General features: G+C 45.5%; 1 protein-coding gene across 18 annotated transcripts in view; it reads right to left on the bottom strand.

Annotated features, from left to right (window-relative positions):
• Nucleotides 1-12529, bottom strand: part of TCF7L2 (transcription factor 7 like 2) — a 198681-nt gene that overhangs the window by 185204 nt on the left and 948 nt on the right. For 12 of the 18 annotated variants that reach the window (XM_044916144.1, XM_044916149.1, XM_044916148.1 and 9 more), the window contains exon 3: nt 12331-12455. In XM_044916144.1, the coding sequence (XP_044772079.1) occupies nt 12331-12455 (125 nt within the window). Of the gene's footprint in view, nt 1-153; nt 223-12330; nt 12456-12529 lie in introns of all 18 variants that reach the window. The other 6 variants (XM_044916146.1, XM_044916145.1, XM_044916147.1 and 3 more) reach the window with 1 other exon arrangement.

Here is a 12529-nt window from a genome sequence, read left to right as displayed (position 1 = left end):
CATCATCCCCATCACCACCATCATCCCCATCACCACCATCATCCCCAACACCATCGTCATCATCATCTAGATTGGGGGAAGGGGCAGAGAATAAAAGACACAAGAGACCTACATATTGACAATTCAACCTTCAGGATCTCTTGCATTTCCTACCTGAATTGCAATCTGGTGTTCAATCGTTTTGTACGCAGAGTAATGTGTGCTCCCGGACTGAAAATGGAGCTGTAGAAAGAAACCAAATCAAAGCGTTCTGCTTATGTCACAAACTACAAGAAAACATCTTAAGCAGTTTATGAATAGCAGACAAACCTTCCTAGATTGAACTGCAGCCTTGGCATTCAATCAAGACCTGTGTATTTTTATTTGTTGCTATGGATAAGATGATCATAATAATCAAAGGTAAAGTTTAAAAAAAAAAAAAGCACCTATTCAATAAGCAAAAAGGGAGGGGGAGGGGGCCAGGAGTGAGAATCAATGACATGAAAAGGAAAGACGGATGCCCATTAAAACATAAAGGAAGCCAGTGTGCTGAGCGGGATGCTGCGGAAAAATTAACTGTGGGCTGCAAACAGTCATCAGAATTGCGACATGGAGGCAAGAGGAAAGGTTGTGAGAAAGGATTCTGAGAAGCCACAAGACTGCAACAGGTACAAGCTCTCCACCATTCTAACTGGGCTCTTGCTCCCAAACACAGTTCTATTTTGGGGAAAACATATGTGGCAGGCAGAATTCAGGGGCCCCCCCCAAAGCCTTATACATTCTTTTGCAATGACTAAGCTATCTGTCCCAGAACATCTTGCCTGCACTCTAGGAATCCACACTTCCCCAAAGAGGGAGCCAACCACGGCCAAAAGGCCACGGAGTGTTCTCAGGACCACCTATTCGGTGGCCCCTGGCTGAATGCTCGCCCCTGGCTCCCTCCAACTTTCCACAACAGAGGGTTAAGTGCCTCCTGGGCCTTTTGCTCTGAAGCCCTACAGAGCCCCCATCAGAGAAGTGGGCAGAATACTGAGATTCTTCACCAAGTTCTCCTTTTCCCAAAAAATACTTGTTAATCTTGGGATCCTCCGGATGGGGAAAACAAACACCATCTGCTGGTTTATCTTATAAACAATACACCAATCACTAAAGGATCTCAACAGCATCTGAAAATGCATTTCAATTTGCAATACATGAACAAATGAGGAGGAATTAGATGGTCCTGGGAAATCCGTGCCCATTCCCCTCACACAATAGGCATCAGTGATGATTCCAAACCACTGCTATTCCTGCTCCTGTCCTACTGCAGTGGCCGGAACACTTCTCTCTTATTATAACAAAATGTAAGCTAGCTTGCAAGCGGGCTTCAGATCCAAGTATTTTGTATCTTGGTCCTTGCATGAAAAATCATTCAGTCCACACAGGTTTTGGAAAAAAAAAGAAATTCACAGAAGAACTTTTGAACCAACTCAAAATAAACACAACACAGAAGTAGTCAAATTAAAAAAGTCTAAATTTTTATTGCTCATGGGAAAGGCTCTAAGTCCCCACTTTAGCATACAATGGGCTCTTAGATCATTTTATCTACTCCAAATAAACAATCAAAACACTGCCTATATAGGAGTCTGCTTGCCCCCAAAACATATTAATCAAGTTTGAAAGGGGGCACAATACAGATGAGGCCAAAAAATACATTTTTTTTCTTTTACCTGTCAAAGCAGAATGATTGAACCACACTCCCTAAAACAACACAAGATGTACCCTGAGCAAGTGAAGGTAACGCCCCACCCCCTCCCAGCCCCCCCCCCCACACACACACTCAGAAAACAGTTCGTCCGAGTGAATCGGGGAAAAAGAAAGATGAATTTGCACCCTTTGCCCCCCTGTCCTTTCTGTGAAAACTGCCAGTCAGGAAACAGCGATTGCACTAACTTGTGACAATTCCACTCATCTTAAAACAACTTTTGTGCTAGGGACAGGTTCCTCTGCGAGTTTGGAATTCTTGGCTGGAGAGGAGCTCTTGGGCGGGGGGGGAGTTCTCCTTCTAGGTGGAGAGGCAACAGTAACAACGTGTCCCCCTTTTCACCAGGGTTTTATTCTCCTCTTTTCCAACTGCCCGATTCAGAGCTTAATGGAAACTTGTCCAAGCTTTTCTTCCCACAAACCCTGCAGAGCCCCTATAGGCAATCTGTGTGTAACCACAGGAATCTTAGATTGTCAATTAAAATTGAATGGACACCTGATAACTAAGGATACGTCGTGGAAACAAAATTTCATATAATCACAGTCTTATGAATAAATTAATGAAACTGTGGCTAATCCAAATTCAATTTTCACTTGTCCGGTTCCATTCTTAATCCTTATGTCCAATCACCACCCGGACAACACAATCCCAGACAGAATACCACAATCAAAACAGTAAAAATGCAGCTGCAACGTCCTTAAGAATCTAGCTGGACAAAGTTAATTTAACACACACACACACACCCCATCCTAACACCCCCAAACAACGTAACTTCCCTCCTCAGGTGTCCAGCCACACAGAACAACCTGGACCAGCTCAGAAATATACACAGCACAGGTTCCAATCGGATCTTTACTCCCAGCCAGTAACCACTGTGTTGGGACGCATGGGGAGCTAAACTTCCCCCAGCTACAGTGACAAAGACTGACAATATTCTTGTTACTCCTTTGGATTTCCACCCCCTCTTTTCCCAAATACTACTTTCTTAAACATAGACTTTCCACGGCTTTTTGACTTCCCCGTAAAACACAAAGATGCCGGGCGCCTGGGTGGCTCAGTCGGTTAAGCGACTGCCTTCGGCTCAGGTCATGATCCTGGAGTCCCGGGATCGAGTCCCGCATCGGGCTCCCTGCTCGGCGGGGAGTCTGCTTCTCCCTCTGACCCTCCTCCCTCTCATGCTCTCTGTCTTTCATTCTCTCTGTCTCAAATAAATGAATAAAATCTTAAAAAAAAAAAAAAAACACACAAAGATGCCTTGTTCATTATGGTCTAGCTTTTTAAGACAAAGACAAAATACAAGGACCCAGTAAAAACCTGGCATGCTGGACTGGAACAAGAATTTATTTATCTCTCTGTAAAAAACCTCTAAGGAAGGCAAGGACAAGAGATGGCAGCCTTTTGTTTTTCGGAAGATGAGGGGAGGGAGGTTGAGAGGTCCAGCACAGGCTCAACTGAGTTCAAGAACCAGGCTCCCACATGCCCCCAACCCTGGGACCGCCCTGCTCCTGGTCACCTGCAGCACCCCGCGTCACTTCCTCTGCCAGCAAGTACAGTTGTTACACCGTGGACATGCATCATGTCCTCCCCATGGTACCTCCCTGGGGCATCCTGGGGTGTCACCACACGAGAACTCCAGGGTACTTTTCATTTAATTCCTTCCCATGAAACTTCCAACAAAATAAACCTTCCCTTCCTGTGTGCTTGTCTACAATGGCCACCCCACCCACCCATTCAAACACCCCCAGATGATCTGGCCCTCACTTGTCCAGAGGAAGAACCACGAAGATGGGGCGATGCTCAGCACGGGCTTGCACAATTCCCCGGCAATTAAAAAACCAACAATTGACAATTAACTGCTTCCCATATTATTACCGTATCTTGATGTCTCTTGTTTTATTTCTAATCACTACTACTGGCCCTTAATTTGATGTTGCAAATACAAGACCTCAGAGAGATCCAGAGACGAGAGAAAAAGGAAAACCACTTTTTCAACCACAGAGATCTCATCCTCAAAGGAGACTAAAGTAAGTAAAACCCTGTGTTGGTTTTTCCAACACTAAGTGAACTTCCAGTGTGATGAAGATTGATTTTTTTAGACCTATTCACTCCACTAAATTGGGAAAAGGTGGAGCCTAGACTTTATTTTCCATTTTATCACCTGGCTTTCTTTCTTATTTCAAGAAAAAAAAAATCCAGATTCACTCCCCTTTTAAAAGGTTTTGGTTTGGGGGGTTTAGGGCCCACTTTTACCCTGTAGCTATTACCATGAGCCACCTGATGCTTAATTCCCATGTCATTAGCTTAAAAGACAATACTTTTGCTGCTGCTAGTACATCTAAGACTTTTTCTTAGGTCATCAGTCCCTGTTCAGGACACAGACAGCACCCCTAGTCCCATGCGGCGAACCACTTCCATTTAATGGGAAATAAACTTCTGACCAGGACTCTGGGTTATGGACTGCCCTTCCAAAAAGTGCCAAGGGGGCTCTAGCTTCCACAAGGAAAGCAAAACCAGCACTGACTGGTAGGTATGCCGGCTTAAACATTCCTCCACAGATCTCGACACCAAACATTTGTACCATCCTAAAACAACAACTTAACAAAGGCATCCCCTTTTCACTTCCTGGCATTCTTCTTCAGAAATTCTGCTGCAACAAAACGCATGCCTTTAGACACAAGAACAATCTCTCCTACTGTCTCAATGTTCCATCCAAGGTCTATTTACCCTCATTAATTTTTCTTTTCTTTTCCTCAACCTGAAACCATCAGCTGTGAGTCAGAGAATGATCATTAACTTTTACAGCTTCCATACACATCCACCTACTCACATTTGGGGAAAGAAGACTTGCAACATTGCCTGAGACCAAAATCCTCCATGAAAGAAAAGGAGGGAAAAAAAATGACTTCAAGAAAGTTATAGATGTAGGTCTATGGGGGGTGGCAGGGGGGCTACATTCATTGTTTTTCCACTCAGTGCTGCAATCTGGTGCAAAAAGAGAAAAGTTGAACTTGGTTATGGTGATAGGCATTTCTGGGCTGATTTCTTAAGAAAAACGAGATTTTCTTTAAACATCAAAACATAATTAAAGTTCTTAAACCGGAGTGGGGGGGGGAAGAGGGGAATGAAGTGAATCAAGTTTCCTACTCTTGTACGAAATACATTTCTAGCATATAAAAACACGTGGGCTAAGGTGCTGAGACATGTTCCTAACATAGCATTTTTCATTAAAAGTTGCTACATTAACACTCTTAAAATGATGCCCTATCATTACTCCACTTAGCAGTCACAGCTCTGCAACTCATAACGAATTAATTTGCATTAATGTGGGTTTCATGTGTCCTTCCCTGGGTTTGCCATTGTGATCCGGGCTTTAATAAAACTGACAAGACAGTAACATTATGCCTTTTATTTCACTTTCCAAAACAAACCAACCCACCCGAAGACCCACACAAATCCTCCGATTTTTTAAGCATTTTGCTAATATATTTAGTACCTCATAATTGGCCCAGCACGCAGGGACCTAGTTATCTTCTCAGTAAATATTTATAGCATCATTCTTTCCCATTCATTCTGCATTTTCTTGGGAGAATCTCACTGTAGCCTACATCTGCAATTCATTGACTTTACAATTTACCACATGTTGGGATGGGAGAGGTCCCAGCTCCATTTGAATCACTACACAAATATGCAAGTGATTTATCGGTTTCAAACTGAAGGCTGCTAGAGAAGGGACTCCACTTTTCCTGAACATTACTTCTTCTGGCAGACCATGAACAATTACAGTTCGTACTAATTAAGCTCTGTAAATGTGCTGTGCCCTGTTAATGCCTACCAGGCCTCAAATTTATTTTCATGATGCCAAACTTTAGCGAGCAATTTTAACTCCTTCAGAGCTGATCCCACTAATAATAGCCATGCCGACCCCTAGAAACACAACTGTTTGGGGCGACTTCACTACAAAAAAAAAAAAAAAAAGAGTATAAAAAGAACAGGCTGAATGACCAGGCCAAAATCAGATGTGCCTAAGGAAGAAAAACCTATCCTGGGAAAACCAAAGAACACCACGGCTGATAACCCGTTCATAGATCCCACAGCCCCATCTTTGTAATGAGCTGTTAAGGGATTCATATCTGTCCCTGAGGGCTAGTAAGTTTCTGCATTCCATTGATTAGAAAATAAAACCTTTCAGCCTCGGTCTTTAAGTTTGGGTTGGATGGTTGGATCCGGCCAGAAATGACAGAGCCATCGGCCCCCCTCAACACTTAGCCACGCACCTCAAAATCCCACTCCCCCTTTACCATGTGGTCCCTTTGTAACACACACACACACACACACACACACACACACACACACACACTTGAACAGCCCACTTTTAAAAAAATAAATTAAAATCGGCAGGATAATTGGCCTACTCTCTCTCTTCGGGGTCTCCACCAGATGCCCCACCCCCAGGCCCTCACACAAATAACTGATGGGAAACATTTATCTGTTGCTGGATAGAGCATTTTAGGTGAGGAATGGATTGGAACCACTATGCTGAGCAAAGCAAGTTTTTAACAGCACCCCCCCCGCCATGGTACTCCCACCTCTTGTAAGAAACTTTCAATCCCCAATTTCAATTGAGCTGTTCCCCCAAGCCCAGATTTTTGTCCCATCTTCTATTTTTTTCAATCTTTCTTAATCAAGCATTTATGCTGGCTACTTTTCTGTGTTTCCTCCCCCTCCCCTCCCCCCATAACAGTGCACTTTTCCCAAATGAGTGTCCTTCTCATCCCCAATGAAACCAGGAACTTTTTTTTTCTCATCCATTAAATTCCTTTAATCAACTCTCCTCACCCACCTTTTTTTTTAAGTCCTCACGTTAACTACTGCACTATGCACCGTGTGTATTTGCCCTTTGAGCTCAGTGGAACATCATATAAATTAAAGAGCAGTCTCTCGTATCCGGTTTCTTTAAGTATTCTAGGAAATATGCACAATATAGGCAATACAGTCCAAAAAGGAAAAAGAAAAAGAAAAAGGAGAAGCCAGAAGACAAGGAGAAAGATGCAAAGAGCTAGAGCAACTCTGCTTTTGAAAAAGGCATCTGTGCAGAGCCCCCACTGGATTTCCATCCCTGAAAGTGCTCTTTATAAATGTGTATAACAATAGCCTAGAGGAAAAGTACAAGTCAGCTGCCAAAGGAGAGGGTGTCGGTCTCAGTAAGCTCAGATTGTAGAGGTGGGGGTCACGGAAGGGGGGAGGGCAGCATTTGAGATGGGCTTCCCCCCCACCCCCACCCCCCCATCTCATCGCTTGTAATTAGTGAGAGAAATTTGAGCTACTGCCAATGTCTGCGGACCTTGAATATTATAAGGCCAACGTGGCGTCAAATATCTTAACATTCATAAGTGTTATGGGCTGTAAATAAAGCCTGTGGATTTATGACCCGGTGGCGCTTGCCAGCAAAGGACTGGGGCACATTTCTTTCAGCAGACCTGTCGAGGTGCAAGTTTGCCTTTGGTTGTAAAATTAACCATTTCCTTCACAAATGTGCTCAATTATAAGTCAGAGTTGAAGATTTACTTACACGGTTGCCAATATTCACTCGCAGAAGAAACTCAGATGCCCACATTACACACCCCTTCAAAAAGAAAAGCCTCCAAGAATTTGATTCAACCCCTCCTTTCAAAACTTCTGAAATGTGTCACCTTAGAACAGTTATAAATGCGGTTAAAGATATTATCTAATTCCACTTACCAAGACTAAAAAGCTTATACCTACTTCCTTGGAAAGTGCTTATTTATTTGGCAACGCCATGGTTTAAAAAAAACCAAACCAAACAAAAAAGGAGTAAAATCACTCCTTGCCTGCAAAGCCTCCTCCCTTCCCCCAATATAATGTCATCTACTTCCTGTGTAGGAGAGAGCCTCTGCTAAATCCAGGTTGTCTCATACTTAACTGCCAATAAACCAACTTCCACATAACTTCCAGACAGCTGGGGAAAAGGTCCTCGGAGTTTTAGTCATGGTCCAGAAACACGCGTCCACACAAAAATTTGCAGCTGTCCTTTCTCTACAGTGCATTTTTAATGTGATTCGGGGGCCCCCGTTGTGAAACATCTGACAAAATGTAAAATCCTCTTAGATACCTTCTCGTTTACCCACTGTGCGTGTGTAAGAGAAGGTGCACCCGGATTTCTCAACCAAGGAAAATCTAGGCACTTTCTGCATGCACACAGGCACCTCGTGGGATGTGAGGAGGCATTCAAAACCTGCAAAGGCTTCTACTGTAATCTTTGAAAGCACAGCCTCTGGTGCAACTATTAAAATGCTAGTTTTCTAAAGCAAATATTTTTTTAATGGCGCGCAGAACTGCAGTTATCCTGGGCTGCTAACAGAACAGCATTCTTGATCTGCCAGCCCCCGGAAACCTTCCTGTAACTTTTTCACAGCTTGCTAAGAAACAGAAAGCTGACCAGCTTCCAGCAGTGACTCTAAATGAAATCCGTATCAGTAAAATTAAAATCAAGCTGGAAAACTCCTAGCAAGAACCGGGATTGTTTGCCTCCAAATCTTTTCTCAATCAGATAGGGGGCATCAGCAAAAGCTACTTCCCTTAAGCAGTCCAAAGTTTCCAAAAACACTTCTTCCAGATAAGCACTTCAGGCCCCCAGCTGCCTAATAGCTTGTTTCTGGGGGTTCAGAAAGCTTTAACTTCAACAAACTGCAAAGCGCTGGCACATTAAATTTATAATCATTAAAATATGACTTATTGGGTGAATGTTGAGCCCATAATCCATACTGCAGACATTAAACCCCAACCTATAAAGATTAGCACAGAATTAATACTGTTGCATTGAGATTGGAATCTAAACATGTTCGCCATAAATATTTCTGAAGGAGATGAAAAACAATTAGCATAAATACCAAAGAAGGGCAAGAACACCTGTTCTTTTTCAGGGCGATAAGCATTTTATTGTTCTCTATTTAAAATGTAATGACCTGTGTAATTACAGTAATATTACATTGTTATGTAGGGGCTTGGAATGTCACACTTTGAAAAGTGTTGTCAAAACAATCAGGGGTGAAGGTGGGGGGTGAGAGGACAACCAGGGAAGGACCACCATTAACCCTTCACACTCTAAGGTCTAAATCTTTTGTATTAGGAAGGATTATGTTGTTTGAGTGAGGAAAAAAACATCCATTTTTCACAAGCCAGAAAGAGAAGATGTTTGCCCGGCTAAGTAAAACCCCAATGAATAGGCCCCTCTCGGTTTCTTTTAAATGCTGGATTCCAAGTTCAAAAATGAATTCAAGATGCTGCTTATTTATTTGTTCAACCTAGTAGCAAACAGCTCAGTTAAAAAGCAACTAACTTTGGGATTAAAGAAGATGCGAGAGCTCTAATTATCAAGTCTTAAAAAGAAATCTCAGACCTAACTAGAATCGCAACCACCCTATTCCTACTTCTCATTTGGCAAGAGGGAAAAAGAAACGTGAAACTACTTTTTCCTATCAACTTTAATATGGTAACAATACTCTTATCTTTAGTATACAAATGTTACCACAGTTCTAATATTTGCTGTTCTATCACTTCCCATCTACTTAACTAGACCTCTCTCCTTAATGTAGTTTTGTATTCGAATCTGTCTTTTTAAAAGCCCTTCCTATTACTGTATCAAAGACTAAATTAATGTTATGCAGAAAGCTTTGTCGGTTTTAAAATAAAATTATTACTATCGAGCTTTATGGCGTCTTCGGCAATTAAAGCATTATTCTTGAGATAATGTATTATTCATCATAGCTGATTTAACGATACTCCCTAATTCTTTACATTCTTAAATAGAAAAGCAGAAATCAGGGATCTGAAGAGTTTGCTTTTTTTAAAGGATACAGCTGCTTACAGGTACACTAATAAGGAACAGAAACCGTAGCAAAAACACCACAACCAAGGAGGGTCGGGAAAAGAAGAAAGCATCCAGCTAGTTTGTCTTTACACCTTGCCCTCAAAAACACACTCTATGAAGCACTAAGAATTTCAGATGAGCATGAAAAGACCCCTATCTTGCCTATAGATGCCCTCGGCAGCTGTATCAAATCTGGAATTGCAAGCTGGCCCTCTGATCGAAGACGTCAGGAGTGACACGCAACCGCCTCTCGTCCCCATTTCTATTGCTCTGCTTACCGGCCTAAATAAATAACTTTAATTTTGGAGCACAGGATCTAACCCAGGTAACAGAGAGGAAGGAGGAAGGGGCAGTACACACAAAGATGTCTGTTGCTGTTTGACATGCAAATCTCAAAACTGCCTACTGAGTTCAGAAATGTTCTCTCATACTCGATCTGATGTCACAGCACAAGGCCACCCGCTACGTCCACAATTAAAATAACTACAGCGGTCTATTCCTATAATGCCCACAAAGGGGACAGAAGGTTGGGAGCCTTCCTTTTCGCACCGGGAAATCATTTATTTGCCTTTAACAATTTCCCTGTTTCCTAATTACAGCACAACACAACTGTTCAAGTTTTAGGCGACAGTGTGGCAAGATTGCCAGCAGTCAGACTGGGAGTTTGAAAAGAGTCAAGAAGGCCAAGAAGCCCGCCATCAAAGCTCAATATTCAGATGGCCTTTCGGATGGCTAAGTGGATTTTTAAATAATAACAGAGAGGAATCCATCGAAGGGGGAGGGGAGGAGAGTAAGAAATTCTCAGGGTTACTTTGGAATGTGGCTTGGTCGGGTTGGTTAGTACACAAACCCTCTGATTCTGAGCCGAATGCTCCCGGTTTAAGATGCCCACGAGCTCCCAAGAAAAATACAACGTAACCGGTCTGTGCTTCCCCTACAGCTTTAACCCCACAGCCCGGCCCCTGCAGCCTGAAGGAGCTGGCCCTGTAGGAGGAGGTCGGGATGAAACGCTCTACCAGCTTCCCAAGCATGCAGAAGCCTGGGTGCAGAAGCCTGGGTACAGGGAAGGAGGGAGGGGGGAGATAATTATTTCTCTTTCCTAGCCATAAAAAATGACCGGTCTGGCATGCCCTTGCCCTTTTTGCCAGGGCCCAAAAAACAAGCAAAACCTGATAGTTAATATTTTAATGCTTAAAAACACTTGTAGATCGGATCGCCTCCCGTCCGGCCAGCCCTCGGCCATTAGCACCGAATCCACGGCGGCTGAACACTGGGTACATTATTTCAAATTGCTATCTCGAGTTACCAAAAAAGAAAAAACAAAAGTAGTGTGTGTAAATAAGGGGTAGGGGGACCAAACCAGAAAAGGTGCAAAATGACAATCCCGGGAAACCCGGCAAAACGTCCAGAGGTTGCTTCTAGAGATTGGCAATCCAGGCTTTTTAGAGGAGGCTGGGATTGGGGGGGAGGGGGTGGAGGGAGGGGTTCAGGGCGAGGGCAGGGGCAGAGGCCAGGCGGAGAAGGAGATGAGCCTTATTAACAAAAGTCAGGGGTGGGTGCGGAACGCACGCTGCGGGAAGCACCCGCGCAGGCTGGCATGCCGTACCGCCCTGGGGCCCCCAAAGTTGGGTGGCCCGCGAGAAGCAGCCCACTACCTTGAAGGACAGGCGCCCTTGGCCTCCCTCACCTTCTACACATCCTTGGGCCGGCAAACCCTGGTCTCTGATCCACCCCCCAGGGCCCACTGAGGGCCTTCTCGGAAGGTGGCGAACGCAGACCCGGCTATAAACCCCAAGGCACCAGAATTCCCTAGAAATACATCGAGTCCGCTCAGAGAAGGCCATCCCCGCTGTACACAAACCAAGAACCCGGTCACAGGGGCCTCGCCATTCCGCGCGGCCCGGGAGAGCCCGCAGCCAGCGCGCCGGGCAGCCGAGCCCACCACCGCGCCCAGGGCGCTCGCGGCCCTGCGGGGTTGCCAAAGAAAAGCCAGCCCAAAGCCCCCAAGTTTGCAGTGGGACCAGTCTGGGAAGCGTGACCTTCCAGGGGAAAGGGGGGAGGGGGGCTGAGAGCCAGCGATCACGACTAGAAAGCTCAATAAATAACCAGCCGAAAGAGAAAGCCGAGGCGCTTCTCTAGGGCCCCGGGCTCCGCGCGCTCGCTACTTCTCCAGCCCAACGCCTGCAGGAAAATCCACTCTCTACCCCGCGCGTCAGGCGCAGCCCAGTCACTCCGGGCAGCGGTAGCCAAGGGGTTAACCGGGGAAAACCCAAGACGCCACAGAAGAGGGAAGGAAGAGAGAGAGAGAGCGAAAAGAAAGAGCCACACAGTCATCTTCCCAGGGTGAAGAAACAAACACCACCACCACAGGGGGAGGGGGGAATCAGAGCGCAAAAAAAAAAAAAAAGTTCTTCTCTCTCCCCCCGACCCAACAAAGCCCTGCTTGGAAAGAAAGGTCTCCCCAACATCACGAGGCAGCAAACTGAAAGCAAGAACATGGCGAAGTGCAAACAAATCCAGTCCACAAAAGGCAGAAAAGTTTGGAGAGTTTCGGGCTGCCTGGGCCGCGAGCGGGGGAGGGGAGGCGGGGAGGGGAGGAGGCGGGGAGGGGGGGCGGGGAGGGAGGGAGAGAGGGAGGGGAGGGAGGGGGCAGGGCAGGGGCCGCATGCGGGACCGGGCGGGCGGGCAGCGGGCGGGGGCCGGGCGCGGAGGCACTTACGGTTCGGGCGGTGGGCGATAGCGATCCGTTGGGGAGGTAGGGGCTCGTCAGGTCGGGGATCATGATGAAGGGGTAGCCGGGATACGGTGGCCCCTTAAAGAGCCCTCCATCTTGCCTCTTGGCCGCTAACATGGCGGGGCGGCGAGGGGACGGCGGCGGCCGCGCCGAGCGGGAGAGAGCGAGGAGAAACTTTTTAGAA

Source organism: Neomonachus schauinslandi, chromosome 6, assembly GCF_002201575.2.
Source record: "Neomonachus schauinslandi chromosome 6, ASM220157v2, whole genome shotgun sequence".
NCBI lineage: Eukaryota > Metazoa > Chordata > Mammalia > Carnivora > Phocidae > Neomonachus > Neomonachus schauinslandi.
The sequence above is the reverse complement of the archived record's forward strand: the minus strand, read 5'-3'. Positions and strand labels throughout refer to the sequence as shown.